At 45.5% G+C, this 17108-nt stretch overlaps 1 protein-coding gene across 1 annotated transcript in view; it reads left to right on the top strand.

The window, feature by feature from the left end:
- The window catches only part of LOC147684422 (scavenger receptor cysteine-rich type 1 protein M130-like), a 156783-nt gene that overhangs the window by 64781 nt on the left and 74894 nt on the right, over window positions 1-17108 (top strand). Inside the window, exons 10-11 of the mRNA XM_086940349.1 lie at window positions 5114-5422; window positions 11439-11762. Coding sequence (XP_086796475.1) covers window positions 5114-5422; window positions 11439-11762 — 633 coding nt within the window. The remainder of the gene's footprint in view (window positions 1-5113; window positions 5423-11438; window positions 11763-17108) is intronic.

Below are 17108 nucleotides of genomic sequence, written 5' to 3'. Positions count from 1 at the left end.
ATCTTATTTTTCAAAAACAATGACAATGCAATGGCAGGTCTGAGACATGTCTAAAATGGCTACTTAAGTGGGCGGCAAAAGGAGTGTTGCAGACCCACAGTTAGCATTTAATTTACAGACCCTGGGTACGTGTAGTGCCACTTTACTAAGGACTTACAAGTACATTAAAGGTGCCAATTGGGTACAAGCCACTGTTACCATGTTCAAAGGAGAGAGCACAAGCATTTTAGCACAGGTTAGCAGTGGTAAAGTGTACAGAGGCCTAAAGCCAACAAAAGCAGGTTCAGAAAACAGGAGGGGTGAAGGCAATATGTTTAGGGGTGACCCTGCCGAGAGGGCCAGGTTCAACAAAGGGCTAGTTGCTTGGATGGGGCAGTTGGCAAGGGAGTGTGCACAGTGTCGGAAACTCCAGGCACTGACTAGAATTCTGGTAGATATCCATGCCCAATTAGCACCCCAGCAACTATAATTGAACTTTCACATTATTGTTAAAATCAAGAACTTCATCCTCCGAGAGGCTCGGGAAAATGCAAGGGACTTGAATACTCAGAATTACTGATGTTGGTCTGAGGAATGTAAAGATGATCTCTCATGACGTTTGGTCTTGAAGGAAGACTGAAAACAACCTCTTGGTCCAGTGAGTGAGATCGTCAATGGCGTTGTCGCCATGAGCAGTGCTCGGACGTCTCCACCAATGTAAGAACCTGGGCATGCTCCGGATTTCTGAAAGCTTGTTTTGTTAGCTCTTTCAGCGACCTCCAAATAGCGATGAACCACCACACGACAGGTTCAGAAGGGCTGCCTTTCTTTGTTCCCTCAGCGTTTCAAGATAGTTCTATCTTCTGGCTGCTGAATTTGCACTTGTAGCAATGGTTGTAGCTTTTAGCTCCTTGTATGTGACAGAGAAATAAACTTTGGATAAAGTCCTGTTAACTAAATTATCTGCACAACCCTCCCCAGACTGATTGCTGCCACCATTGAGTGGACATTTCTAGCTAGTAAACTGCATAATAAGGAATAAACTATATAGACGGCTGCTCTGATAGCCAAACACAGACCTGAAAAACTTTTCTTGATGGCTGCCTCCACACATCTGTCTCAGCAGCACTAAGGGGACCATCCTCCATGACCACTGGAGATTTTCCTGCCGAATTGGCCAACCTATGATCAAGGGCGCCTGCAAGAGGAAGACCGAGTTTACCCCTAACCAATGGATAGGGTCTTGTGAGAAACCTAGGCAAGGCAGCCTTATCTGGATTTTTCCACACACGAAGAAGCAAATCCTTAACCTCTATTCACTGCCAGTCTGGGTGGGCGGAACAATCGGAAATGGATAGAACATGTCTGTACGGGGTATCTCATCTTCCATTTGAAGTTGTAGATTATTCTCCAGCTACCTGAAGAGTGCAGGCAAGTCAGAACATTGAATAAACGTGCTTCTCTGAACCGACTCAGGTTCCTCGTCTTATTCATATTCTGAATATAGCCAAGACACCAAAAGTTAGAGGATGAAATCTACTCAGTCAAGACTGAAGAAGGAGAGGACAGAATAGACTCCTAGGTCGGAGGAACCTCAACAAGGAGGTAAGGTATGGATCACTATAGCACCTCTAAAGGAGATGTGAGCAAAGTCTGAATCTGGCTATCAGATGAACCAGGAGGTGTTCTGGGATCAGCCAGGTGCACCTCTCTCCTCCTTGTCGTCTTCTCCTGTGATGGCATGATAGCACTTCGAAGAGTGCGTACAAGGGTCAATCACAGTAGAGCTCTAGAAACACACTCACAGGCTCTATCCTGCTCTTTAAATGTATGCTGCTCAGACTTCAGGTGGCCACAGCACTAGTCAATCATAAATGCATAAACATTGAAGAAGGCTTACAGAAACACCAAGGTGCCTGAGTAAGAAATCGGCTCCTACAGCAGAATGGCTGTAAGATTTTTCAGCAACCAAACATGAACCTAGGAAAGAAAATGTAAAGTCCTAACAGGAGCTAAAAGAACATGCCACTGTGACAGAATGGAACCCCTTAACATCCATTCTGTCACCAAATTCAAACACACAAATGACTGCTTTACAAATATATTTTATAATTTATAATTCACATGCAGTAAATTGAGAGCCCAAAAGAGAGAAGCAGTTGACCAGCATACAACCCACCCTTCAAAGTAAGACGTAAGCTATAACCTGTTCAAAACAAGCATCTCCTCCTGCTCCACTTAACACTTACTGGGAGGGGAGGTGATGTTCCTGTGTGGTCCTCCTCCAGCCACCCCAGAGAGCTCCCTACCCCAATAACTGGGTGGCGAGGTGCATGAAGGGAACTAAGGATGGCAACCTCTCTCACTCGCAGACAGCTAAGAGGGAGGTCTGCCAAAGTGCTCCTAGTAGCATGCACACTCACTCTCCTCTACCAAGTCTCGGTGTTGGTGCTTAAGGTTGTATGACGGAACAACGCTTGCAAAAATGGGTATGCCTTAACAACGTGGTCTTTACCACAATCGCGTCTTTACCACGCATGCCTTTACTACTCATGCCTTTATTTTTTAATTTTGTTGTAAAGGTATGATTGGTAGAGGTAAATGAGTGGTAAAGGTTACATCCCAGCCTCCTGCCCTGAGCCCTAAAACCCAGCTCCCAGCCCTTAAAACGACCTTGCCCTCAACCCTTAAACCACCCAGCCCCCCAACCCTAAAACCAGCCCCAGGCATAAAAACTACCCCAACCCCCCACCCTGAGCCCTAAAACCCAGCCCCAGCCCTGAAAACTACCCCGACCCAAAACCTGGCCAAAAAGCTACTCACCAAACCGCAGGCAGGAAGAAAGAAAGGAAGCAGGTAGACAGGCAGGAAGAAAGAAAGGAAGCAGGTAGACAGGCAGGAAGAAAGAAAGGAAGCAGGAAGTCCGGGCAGGAAGAAAGAAAGGAAGCAGGAAGACAGGCAGGAAGAAAGAAAGGAAGCAGGAAGTCCGGGCAGGAAGTCCAACACCTCCCAGCCCCACTCATTTGCTCCAAGTCTAGAGCACTGACTTTCTTTACCACGCATATGTCTTTACTGCCTTTACCACAGAACTCACCGTAAAGGCATGCATGGTAAACAAACATGTATGGTAAAGGTATATGCGTCTTATGGCACATGTGATTCCGGCTGCGCTGTTAATGCTGTTTCCTGGCGCTTAACAGCTCTTCCCTATTACAGGCGGAAGAGGAATTGCGTGACTGGACCTGTTTAGCAGTCATGAAGCAGGAAAGCCCTGCTTTTACTTGTAAAAAAAGAAATTAGGAATTGAAGAGAAAAAACAAATGCCATGAAAATCAGTATGTCCACATGGTAAAGTCAAAACATTTTGGTAAAATAATACTACAGTAGTGCTACATACTTACTACAAAATGCAATTCACAAACGCGAGTGGAAATCTCCCCCCCCCCCTCTTCTATGTTTTCTGTGGGGAGATCCTCACACATGTAAGTTTACTACTTAGTAGTTAATGTGGCGGAGACCATTGGGACTGGCTGGAAAATGGAATACTTGCTACTAACAGAGAAGGGGTGTGGGTAGGACTAAGAGGCAGTTTAGGAAGGAACAGACACCCACCCATTAAAGAGTGAGCCCATCGCCATTCTCGAACGGCGCTTCCATAGTTACTGCGTTCAAAAAGAACCAAAACAGCGGTACGTATACAGCAGCTGAGAATATATATCTTTAAAAAATCGAAATAAAATGTATTTTAACATTATTTTCTCCAGGATTCTATTGTAAGTCCTGTCCTCCATTTTCTATGGGAGGGTGTTTCAGTGCCAGTGGTTGGCCTTGTGACACTGGACTTACTCCAGATCTGAGCTGGAGTGTTTTGGGTTCTTTTTTTGGCTGTAGTTGATTTATACTCATAAAGTTTGCTTCAGCCCCTGTTTTAGGGGGGTGGAGGCATGTAAGCCTACACTGTGTAGTAAATTTACACATGGAAATAGTGGCTAGCCAAAAGGAGTACATTTACAAGAAAGTGTAAGTACATTCTCACATGTAGATTTACACAGGTGTACATTTACAAGAGTAAATCAATAGGCTCCTCAATGGGGGATTCCTAGGGAAACAGAGAAGTTGAAAACAGCAGACAATATTGTTTGGAATTAATTGTTGCTCATCAGTCCTGGTAACGACAGCATAAAAATACAAGGGTTGCCTATGCAAGGGGTGCCTCCGACAGAGGGGAGGTGATAACTTAAACAGACAGAACAGAAAGCAGTGGCCTCTTAATGGAGCTGAAAAAAACATAATGGACCAACTCACAGCGCTAGTCATGAGTGTAATCTCAGCTCACACATGCAAGTAGCCTGAAACCACTTTTTAATGCTGAAAAGTTGTCTTTACTCTCTTAAACGTTTTTCATATGACTTCCTCTACCACTGTGGACTGGTGTAGGTGGGCCATGGTTGGTATGCAATTAAAGTTTGTGCATTCCCAAAAACTTACCACTTTCAATTTAGAACTTTTTCTCTGACCCATTCCTACCCTGGAAAATGTAAAAGATTTATTCCTGAGAAAAGCAAGAGTAAATCCTTTCACAGGGTAAAAAGGGAAGGAGAATGGAGACCCCTTACATTGGTGGCATGAGGGGGGATACATTCCTCTACAAGGAATAATATGTTGCCCAGGAGGAAAACAGAATGACTCCCTATGCACAGCTGTTCGCTGCGCCCAACTGCAGCTGCAGAAATGCTTTGGAATAGTCGCCGATGGAAATTCACAAAGCTTTCCAGGAGTACATCTGGAAACCGGTAATTGTGGCGGGTTTTGGGCGTCATCTCCAGGGGTAGATTTATGATTTAATTTTAAGAAAGGGATCTTTTTCCACTCCAGAGGTTTGTTCACTGACTGGCTGTGTGTGAACCAAGCTGAGGGTGTAGTCTCTGTATGGGTCCCTAACCGGGTAGGTTGACGGCATTCTCGGGGAAGAGATCCTGGTTGCGTTTCCACTTGAGGTATGAACATGTGTTCTTCCTGATGTGACCCAGTATTTGAGGAAGCTGACATGCTCAACAGAGGGTTCCTCTGCAGCCACACTTTGTCCATCACTTAAACATCTTCCTCTCTCTTGTTTCACATTGTGGTGTCTAAGGGAGTGTTGAGTACCGGTTGGTCAACGGACGCAGCCCCTGCGCTGGGATGGTGGAGGTGCTCTTCCAATATCGCTGGCGGAAAGTCTGCCGCAGCCCATGGTGGCAGAACAATGGCGGGTTTGTCTGCGCTAAACTGAAGTGCGGGTCCATGGTTAATTTGTACCCAGGAGAGAAGGCGGGATCTGACGTCAATGAGTGGGTCAACGAAGTCAAGTGCAAAGATGACGCGTACAACTCTGGGTGTGAGGTGGAGGCCATCACAGAGGCATACTGCAGCTCGAAAATGGCAGCCGCCATGACTTGTTCAGGTAACTCGACTGCCTATACCTTGCAAGCTTTGACCTCAAGGTCAGGCGCTGTATTCTCTCCTAGCTGGGCTTCACAAAATGGCCGCTAGAATAAAGAAGGGGACAATTTGTGGGACAGTGGGGGCAATAAAATAAGCAGACCAGTCTTACCTTTAACATTAAAGCAAAAAAGCACACTGCAACAATATTTAATTTTAAATATCAAACCAATTTACTTTGTTTAATAATAGTTACTTAAGGGTGTCATTTTAATTCCTTGTCTCCATTGTTTTCAAAAGAAGTGTGTTGCAAGACTAATGATTCTCTTGGTTGCCTTCGCATGCTTGTTTTGCTGATGATGATTATTGGATAGATGCTGCTTTGCTCTTGCACCTGCTTAAAGTGCTGCAGCTAATTAGCTCGATAGTTCCATGTGACTTTAAATGCATACAGTGGTCACTGATTGTCTAGATCTTCCCATGTGACGTTGGATGTCTACAGTGGTCCCTGCCTGATTTTCTAGATCTTTCCATGTGACTTTAAATGCATACAGCGGTCCCTGATTTTCTAGATCTTTCCATGTGACTTTAAATGCATACAGTGGTCCCTGATTTTCTAGATCTTTCCATGTGACTTTAAATGCATACAGTTGTCTCCTATTGTCTAGATCTTTGCACGTGTCTTTGCATACGGACAGTGGTCCCTGATTGCCCCGATGCTCCTAAGTGTCTTCATCTGTGTCCATTGGTCTCTTATTGTCTAGATTTTTCCAAGTGTCTGTGCATGCTGTCAGTGGTTCCTGATTGGCTAGATGTTTCCATGTGTCTTTGCATGCTAACAGTGGTCCTTCATTGGGTAGATGGTTCCAGGGGCCTTTGCATGCATACACTGGTGCCTGGTTGGCCCGTTTCTCCCGGGTGCCTTCGTATGCTTGTTTTGCTGGTGGTGATTATTGGATAGATGCTGCTACTTGGTTTTTGAACCTGCAGAAAGTGCTGCTGCTGATTGGCTGAATGCTCCTGGATTGCCTGGCTATTGCAGCTGCTTGGCTGGCTGGAGAGATTCTGGCTGGTAGGTGGTCATTTGTAGTGGTACAGTAGAAGCACGCCATTCCGATCACATTCAGGCATAACAACATGAAAGCGCATACAGGGTTGTTGAACAGGCACCGAAAATGGGCCTGGGTGCCAAAATAAAAGTGCAGCGCATTAATTAGCAAATCGGACAGCTAAAAGAGTGGTCCTTATTAGCAAATCCGATCAGTGTTGAACTTGTAAAGACATGCTGTGTATGTGTTTTTTGCAAGGTATGGGGCACTAAAAATGCATTTGTGCGTGCTGCGGGCAATGTTTGTGGTACTATCAGGGCAATCAACAGTAAAAATTGCCCACCAGACCATAAAACAGTGCCACAATTAGCCAAAAATATGTCCCACTCACTGACCTCTCAGTAGCTCAGTGACTGACTAGCCTTTATGGCACTGTCAGGTTGCCCTACTTTCCAGTCCAGCCCAGTGCACACATTAAGTTAGATTGTTCAAAATCCATAGATCTGGCCATTTAGAAGAAATGTTGAGCCGGTGAGGGGGAGAGAAACTGTTGTGCACCACAAGATATAAATGGTGAAAAACTGACCATATTCCAGGGATTAGATTAAAGAATGTGTAGTGGAGGACACCTGACAAAACGTAGTTGAAAGACAGCTAAGATCCACGGCCTGATTTGAATCTTGGTGAATGGGATACTCCGTTACAAGCGCAACTGACATTCCGTCTCCCGTATTACAAGTTCCAATGTATATAACGGATAGGATGTATGTTGTTACAACGCATACTTTACAACGCATACCTTTACAACGCATTTTTACACCACAACATCCATTACAACGCATTCCATTACAACGCATGCCATTACAACGAATTCTTTTAAACTACCTTTAAAACGCATTCCACTACAACGCATACTACATTTACAACGCATACCATTACAACGCATACCATTACATTGCATGTATGGTAAGTATTGGATAGTGTAGGGGTAAAAAATACTATTCTAACTCCAGGGGGTGCAACAGTAGGGTAAGTATTGGATAGTGTAGGTATGCATTGTAATGGTATGCGTTGTAATGACTGTGTTGTAATGACATGCCTTGTAGTGGTATGCGTTGTAGTGACATGCGTTGTAATGGTTGCGTTGTAATGGCATGCGTTGTAATGGATGTTGCGTTGTAAAAGTTTCGTTGTAAAGGTAGTGGCTTGTAAAAGTTGCGTTGTAAGTGTTGTTTCCCTAACGGATGTCATTTGGCAGGTGGGCTATGCACCCCGTTGTGACGGACTAACCCTGTCCTTCAAACTCGTAACTAGGCCCTCATTCTATATCCAGATTCCAAAAAGGGAAGGAGGCAGCTCGGTCCTGGCAGCCAAGGTAAAATGGCTGGTCAGGTTGCTGGGCATAGCATCCCCTGTAGGTCTCTGTCTCCTGATGGCACGTTGGAGGCAAGGTCCTGCCATGAACATCAATTCACCAAAATGCCAGGGGTAACAGACGTAACATCACATGCCCTTTGCTCCCTGATCACACCACTAAGATACCTGTCCCACAACTTAGTCTTTCAACAAACAGCCTTCTATCTGCTGCTGAGCATGTGCAAGAATTGGAAACAGCAGAAGGTAAAATCTTTGAGCCATGATCCCTTGAGACAACTGGTAACAAAAAAAAATGTAAATCTTTATTTGTAAAGCGTGAACTACTCACGCTTACGGGTCTTAAGGTGCTGGGGGCCGTGATGGAAATTACGGGCCAGATGTAGGTAAAGTACATTTACTGATTCTAAAATACCGAATTTTACCGATTCCGTATTTTTGAATCGTTAAATGCTATGTAGCAAAAAAATAGGTAAACATTACCAAATCTGTAAGATTCGGTATTTACCGAATCAGTATTTACTGATTCAGTTATTGCCATTCATTCCTATGGGCCTGGAGGTCCATAGGAATGAATGGTAATTATCGAATTGGTAAATACCGATTCCGTAAAATGGGGGACACATTCAAGGGTGCCAGGGTGTCACTTTGACACCCTGTTGCACCCCTGAATCATGCTTGTGTGCAGACGTGGCACAGTTGAAAATGCACAGATTTGCATTTTCAAAGGTATTCGTTATTTACTACCAACTTATAGTTGGTGGTAAATAACGAATCCTAAAATGGGAATAGCACTCATTTGAGTGCTCCTTACATTGCAAATTCGGTAATTTACGGATTCGGTATTTTAAGGAATCAGTAATTTAGGGCCAGATGTAGGAAAAATAGATTTACCGATTTTTAATTACCGAATTTTACCGATTCGGTAATTAAAAATCGGTAAATCTAAGGGGTGGATATGTAGGTATTCCAGATGTGCTGGAATAACGATTCGGAAGAATTCGGTATTTACCGATTCGGTAAATACCGCATCGGTAATCCCCATTCATTCCTATGGGCTTTGAAGCCCATAGGAATGAATGGGCATTACCGATTCGGTATTTACCAAATCGGTAAATACCGATTTTCACAAGGGTGCAGGGGGTGTCACTTTGACACCCTCTGGCACCCCCAAAACAGGCTCGGGTGCCATGTGGCAGGCATACATGCCCTAAGGGCAGGTCTGCCTGTCACATGGCATAGGTGTGCATGCAATTTGTAAACAACAAGGGTTCCCTGTATGAAAAATAACAATCAACCCCTAGGTCAGGGAATAAGTCAGTGGAGAAAACTACCTAGGCAGTAATTCTAAATTAAAAACACAATAGGAAAAGGACCAACACTGAGAGTGAACAGTTTCCAATTAGATACATAAGTTTATTACAATCACATAAACATTAGCTAAAAATATACATTTCATAAAAGTTGAATATACATCAATCATAACATAAAAATTCTTGGACATAGAAGAGTAAGTTGTGTGTCGACGCGTTTCGGCGGCCAGCGCCTTTCTCAAGACAATTTACAACTTTCTGAAAATAAAATGATGTATAGTTTAATTTTTCCATTCTCAGTTATTACAATATTATTTAAACATAGATATGCATACTTATAAAAGCTAACTAATAAAACACGGAAACACTGTTCAGAAAACTCAGGTCCTAAATTAATCAAAACACAACCGATAATTAGAAAAATTGCGAAGCATAAATCACATGTCATAACCTCTCTTGTAGCCTGCTACTATTTTATTTAATACCACAGTCTCTTGGTGGCCTGATGACTTGTTGGTCCATAATCTCATTAATTCATTCCCCAATATTTAATAGACATTGTATTACAATGAATCATTTCTAAAACATGATAGTCTCTAACTAAATGCATCAGCCTACGTGTCAAAAAAGGGAATTCTCTACGATAGCATCAGTCATGAATGATAAGGATAAAGCTATGAATTTAATGCAAAAAAGGACAGATGTAAAATTGAATTTTAGATGGAAAAACGAGAACGAGTCTGATGGCCTGATGACATATTAATCCATAGTCTCATAGTGTTTCATTCTCTAATGTTCAGTAAACATTATATCACACTGAATCATAAGGAATACTCAATGCTGACATCAATCATAAATAGTAAGAGTAGAGCTATGAATTTAATTCAGAGAAGGACAGATGTAGGATCGAATGTAGATGGAAAAAAGGAGAGAATAAGTCTGAGTTCCGTATTCTATACTAAGACACCATTCTACTCTCCACTATTATTATTAGAGTCTTAATCAATTAGACCACACTGATGTCTCTGTTCTAACTGTAATATCTGTAATGTAGATATTTGTCCTGTTTGTGAATATCCATATAGAGAGCCTACTCATTCTTACGTTAAGTTGATCACTAGCAGATTTTACTACGTTTCCATAGATTAAGATCACGCATCTGGTTTGCACTTACCCCAGGTAAGAATGAATTTCACATATAAGTAATGAATTTGACGCTAGAAAGGGTCCATCTAATATTCTGAACCGTAACTCATGATTCTGTTTTCAGAAATGATTCTGTAACGTTGATAACAAAAATAGAGAACAATTAATATCGCAGGTGTGCATGACTATCATGGATGAATTCCCTCTGGCACCCCCAAAACAGGCTCGGGTGCCATGTGGCAGGCATACATGCCCTAAGGGCAGGTCTGCCTGTCACATGGCATAGGTGTGCATGCACACATGTGCATGCACACCGGAATCGGTATTTTACCATCAAATTGGATTTGATGGTAAAATACCGATTCGGTAAGGCCTCTGGGACTCTGAAGAGTCCCACCTACATCTGGGTGCCTCAGAATCGGTAAAATTACAGAATTTTTATTTTACCGAATCGGTAAAATTACCGAATCGGTAATTTTACCAATTCGGTAAAATAATGCCCCCTACATACCTGTCACCCATTTACCAATCGGTAACGGCCAAAATCGGCCGTTACCGCTCAGTAAATGGCCTCAAACGGCCACCTACATCTGGCCCCTACTGATTACTTAAAATACCGAATTTGCAATTTAGGCCACCTACATCTCAGTAGCCTAATACCGGTCGGTAACAGCCGAAATTCGGTAGTTTCGGCTTGTTACCGACCGGTATTGGGCAACCTACATCTGGCCCTAAGTGAGCTATTGCCCAGAGTCACATGGTGCTGAGCTGAGCTGCCGCCGGAGCCAGGGATTAAACCGTGAACCCTGTGCTCTGAAGTCAGTTGCCCTGGCCGCTGCACCACACCTCTCCACTGTGGCAGTGCCATGAATACTAGTGGGCCTTCCAGGGGAACCAGCTGCTGCCTCTAGTTGTCCTCCATGGGCCTTGGTCAACTGAGACTCTGGAATGCTCTGTTGTGTCTTCTCGCGTTGGTCTTGGCCACCATGAGATAGTTTGACCTGTTTGGCTTCCTACGGTACACAACAGTTTCCTAATGTGCTCTGTCAGTCTTTGTGCTATGTTCTTTCTTACAAAAAAGGGTGCAGACAAAAAGTATTTGTTAACTGTAGGTCTGTGGCCAAACAAGTTCTATAATGTGCATCTTTTTGACCAGGACACCAGGAGCTGTACCTGAAGGGAAACGGGAATCCCTGCTCCGGCCAAGTGCAGGTCCACTCCATCCAGAAAGACAATCACAACAACCACAAGTACCATTATCAGGCGATTTCAGAGATAGGCTGGGACCAGACGGATGCTGATGTGGCATGCCAGCAGCTGAACTGCGGCAAGGCCGAAACCATCAACAGCACAACATTTCAAGTGGCCGATCGATTGAGCGAGACATACCACTGCGCAGGCAACGAGTCCAGCCTCTGGGACTGCAACAAGACCAGCGTAAAAAGAGAAGCCACAAGAGCTGCCACAGTTACCTGCTCAGGTAAGGTTCTTAGGACTTAAGAGTTTAGAGAGTCATATGGCACAAGGGAAAAAGAAGCCGTCGTAATATTGTAGTCTATTAGAATTCATGTTATGTTCAATAACAGCCCAGAAGTCTTTTGAGAACCGTAGGGCCCTATTCACAGAACTAACTTAAGACAAAATCCTAACTTAAGTCTGCCTTAAGTCTGTCTTAAGTCTGTCTTAAGACACACTTAAGACAAAATCCTAACTTCTGGGAATACCAAAATTAGTAGGTTTAGGATTTTGTCTTAAGTTAGTTCTGTGAATCAGCCCCTACGTACTCACATGAAGAGCTCACACCCTATAGTACCAAGCCACTTTACCTATCCTAAGTAATTCCATTAGACTGTCTCGGGCTTATTTACAAGCCCCTTGCGCCGCCGGTGCATCACATTGCGTGACGCATCGGCGGCCCAACCTGCTGAGTGATATTTACAAGCACATGTAAAGCCACCCTGCGTGGCTTTACAGGTGCTTGTAAATATCGCCCCTTTTCACGCAACACTTTGCATGTTAGAGGCATGACATGGGTGTTGCAGTGGGTGTTCCCACGCAACACCCATGTCCACGGATGCATTTCCAGATTTACGAGCAATCGTAAGCCTGGAAATGCGTCAGAATGCTAAGCCACCCTAGTGGTGGCATAGCGAGGCGCAATGAAGAGAAATGTTTTCATTTCGCCTCGTTTTTTAGGTCTCGCCTGTCGATGCGCATGCGCATCGAGCTTGCGAGACTATGGGGGCTTATCCACTCTTGAACCAACTTGCAAGGAATCGTGGCGATTCCTTGCAGTGCACGAGAAATTTAAGCTCAATGCGCATGCGCATTGAACTTAAAAGCGCGTGCACATGCCCCCAGCCGCCTGCCTTGCCTACTCTCTGTGTCACAGCCTCCCCCAGCTCTGCCCCCTAACTTCTTGATTGCACGGCCGCTAGGCCGTGCCTCCCCTACTCTCCTCCCCCTCCTCCTCCTACTCTCCTCCCCCCTCCTCCTCCTACTCTCCTCCCCTGCCTGCCGTGTCGCACCTCTCCCCGCTCCGCCCCCTCCCCTGCCCGCCGTGTCGCATGGGGGTCAATCCTGGTTACAGAGCACCTCTCAGCTGAAATGGATTTCAACTACAGGGAGGGTCACATGCAGCCTTTTACACCCCGAGCACTCGAAATCAATACGAAGCAAGCAAACCTCTAATGCTGCCACATTGGGTTTAATATCTGGGCCTAAGCAGCCGATCGAAGGGCTCGTTTTCGGAATCCTCCTGCGAACAATACATTTTTACACACCAACAGACACGATCTATATATATGGTGCGAAGAAACCTCTCCCCAGGCTATGAAACACATTTTCTTTTAGAACTAACATTTCCCTGCCCCACTGTCGCAGGCTCCCCATGCCACGCTGACCTCTTTTTGTAACAAAAATGAAAACACCATCTATCACCTCCCGCAGCTCAGTGACTTCCCTGGGAGGAGCTTGGTTTCACCCGCTCCGCACCCTCCCCTGCCCGCCGTGTCGCATTTCTCCTCCCCCTCCCCTTATCTGCCTTCCCTCCGTCTGTTCCCTCTCCCCGCTCCGCCCCCTCCCCTGCCCGCCGTGTCGCATTTCATCCGGCCCAGAAACACATTCTATGGGATTCTGGTCTCTGTGCTGCATTGTCTCATGCTGGGGGTCAATCCTGGTTACAGAGCACCTCTCAGCTGAAATGGATTTCAACTACAGGGAGGGTCACATGCAGCCTTTTACACCCCGAGCACTCGAAATCAATACGAAGCAAGCAAACCTCTAATGCTGCCACATTGGGTTTAATATCTGGGCCTAAGCAGCCGATCGAAGGGCTCGTCTTCGGAAGCCTCCTGCGAACAATACATTTTTACACACCAACAGACACAATCTATATATATGGTACGAAGAAACCTCTCCCCAGGCTATAAAACACATTTTCTTTTAGAACTAACATTTCCCTGCCCCACTGTCGCAGGCTCCCCATGCCACGCTGACCTCTTTTTGTAACAAAAATGAAAACACCATCTATCACCTCCCGCAGCTCAGTGACTTCCCTGGGAGGAGCTTGGTTTCATTGGGAAAACATCTGTGGGTTTGTGACCTGACCAACTCTGACCTCTGCCTCTCTCACCCCACCCCATCCTCCAGCTCACAGGCCTGGGGGCATATTTACTGCACAGGCCCGAGCTGCAGGAGCGTGCTGGCTCCACTGGGTGGCGCCTACCAGCAGCCCCAAGGACAGCTACACATGCCACCTCTGCTCGCTCGAGGTATTAAGAGGAGACATGTTCACTCCACTGGCCCTCACCCTCACTCACCCCTCACCCACCCTCAACCCCTCATCCCCACTCACCCTCACCCTCACTCACCCTCAACCCCTCACCCTCACTCACCCTCAACCCCTCACCCTCACTCACCCTCAACCCCTCACCCTCACTCACCCTCACCCTCACTCACCCTCAACCCCTCACCCTCAATCCCTCACCCCCTCACCCTCACTCACCCTCACCCTCACTCACCCTCACTCACCCTCACTCACCCTCAACCCCTCACCCTCACTCACCCTCACTCACCCTCACCCACCCTCACTCACCCTCACTCACCCTCACTCACCCTCACCCACCCTCACTCACCCTCACTCACCCTCACTCACCCTCACCCTCACCCTCACTCACCCTCACCCTCACTCACCCTCACTCACCCTCAACCCCTCACCCTCACTCACCCTCAACCCCTCACCCTCACTCACCCTCAACCCCTCACCCTCACCCTCACTCACCCTCACCCTCACTCACCCTCAACCCCTCACCCTCAACCCCTCACTCACCCTCACTCTCACTCACCCTCACTCACCCTCAACCCCTCAGCCTCACCCTCACTCTCACTCACCCTCAAACACCCTCAACCCTTCAGCCTCACCCTCACTCACCCTCACCCTCACCCTCACTCACCCTCACCCTCACTCACCCTCAACCCTCACCCTCACTCACCCTCAACCCCTCACCCTCACTCACCCTCACTCACCCTCAACCCCTCCCCCTCACTCACCCTCAACCCCTCACCCTCACTCACCCTCAACCCCTCACCCTCGACCCCTCCCCCTCAACCCCTCACCCTCACTCACCCTCACTCACCCTCACTCACCCTCAACCCCTCACCCTCACTCACCCTCACTCACCCTCAACCCCTCACCCTCAACCCCTCACCCTCACTCACCCTCACAACACATATTGTGTTACAATAGGTGTCACATTTGCGAAAGATAAAAATATTGGCATTGTAAATAACAAAGCTATTAATTCGCTATTTTCAAAACAAGCACATAAATAAAAAATGTGTCCTTTACAATACCAATAGCTCAAACTTTCCTAATGCGAGACCTATTGCATTGCTGTGCTTCTCTCCCCTGCTGCACTCTCCTGCTCTCTAGAGATGTGGCCTAACGACCAGAGCTGCCATCGAAGTCACGTAAATACAAAACATGTTGCATTCCAAATGCTATAGGTGTCACATTCGCAAAAGTTATAACTATTGGCATTGTAAATGACAAAGCCATCAATTTAGCAATTTTAAAAACCAACAAATTAATAAAATATGTCATTTACAAGACCAATAACTCCAACTCTTCTAATGCGAGACCTATTGCATTTCCAATGCTTGTTTCCTCTTTCAATGCGTGCTGCATTCTACAGCAGGCATTGGAAGAGGAAATTACCTCAAGTGATTGTTTTTGTACATCGAGGTGCCCCTTCCTGCACAAAACCAATCTCCCCACGACGCAGGCATCTTTTCACCCTGGTGCAAGGGAGCCGGCGCATGGCAGCAGTTTGTGCACCTACGCAGGGAAAAGCACAGACATGCGACATATTGTTGTAAATATGTTGCATCAAATGTGCATCGAAACTAACCCAGCGCGGTGCAGCAACATGACTTCCGGCACCGCACTATGTTAGCTTCTCATAAATAGGGTCCTTTGTTTTCAAGGTAAGATCCCTCCTCAACTTTGGGAATTTCTGTACCTTAATGTAACTCAAAGAATTGTAAAAGTTACATTCATAGATTGATCATGCACTGACCATGACAACAAAGATGTAAGGGCAGGGTGTGTCTGAGAGTTGATTAAAAAGGCATGAGGTGGAGTCAAGACTACGCATGTGGCGCACTGACATTTAATAGCGCCATCCGTGGGCTTCGAGCAGAGCTTTGGGCACCAGGTCTCAGAACTACTATACACCCTGGCAAAGACTTGTTCTGTTGGTTGGAGCGTACTCTGCACTCGCACAAAGGACCACTTTAGTGGGTAAGGAATAATATGCACGTGGAGGAAAGACTGGTTCAATTGGTGGGCAACAGTGTACACTCGGACCAAGGGCTGCTGTATTGAATGAGCGACAGTATGTACTCGCATGGAGGATTGATTTATTGGGTGGACAACACTCTACATTCAGACAAAGGACTGATTTATTGGGTGGACAATATCACACACCCTGACAAATGATTTATTTAATTTGGGGGGGAGGCAATGCTATTAATTTAGACAAATAACTGATGTGTTGGGTGGAAAGTATTCTACATTCAGGCCATTGAGTTCTGTATTGGGTGGGCAATACTGCAGATCTTGATAAAAGATTTACTTATTTTGTTAACAGCACTATACATTCAGACAAAGAATTGGTATTTTGGGTGGGCAAATTATACATATAAAGGGTGAATGTGTTGGGTGCACAATACAACACACTCTTGCAAAGGGTTTATTTACTGGACAGGGAATACAGTACATCTTCAGAGAGGATTGCTTATATATACAGGTCCTTACATTGTGACAAAGGGCTGGCTTGGTGTATAAGCAATGCTATAATCCGTGATGAAGGACAATTTATTGGACAGACAATATTATAAAATCCGGCAGAAGACTAATTTATTCATCTGCAGTAAACTTTCACGAATGCCATGTCAATGGATACAAAATACTGTAAGTATCTTGAGGAGCTGATATGACGCGTGGTCTAAGCTGCCTTTCTCAGCCTACAGGCTTTGGCTCGTCGAAAGGCGCAGACTCATCAATATTTACAAAAACCCTGAATGGGCAGTCAGTATAAAGACAAGGATTGGCTCTCACTGCCCACTCCAGCATGAGCAACAATAACCCACAATAAAGATTTCAGAATGCCCCTTGGTCTGATGTTGCAATGGGTTTTGGATTTCAGACTCTTGATTAAGTCTAGTTAAGTTTTGGATTTGAATCACACTCTGTTTGACCATGCCTGGTGGAGTTTAGGGTTCTAGATTCCCTTTTGTGTGATGTTGGTTTGGGTGTTGGATT

Source organism: Lissotriton vulgaris, chromosome 10 (assembly GCF_964263255.1).
Source record: "Lissotriton vulgaris chromosome 10, aLisVul1.2, whole genome shotgun sequence".
In the NCBI taxonomy this organism is placed as follows: Eukaryota; Metazoa; Chordata; class Amphibia; order Caudata; family Salamandridae; genus Lissotriton; species Lissotriton vulgaris.
The sequence above is the reverse complement of the archived record's forward strand: the minus strand, read 5'-3'. Positions and strand labels throughout refer to the sequence as shown.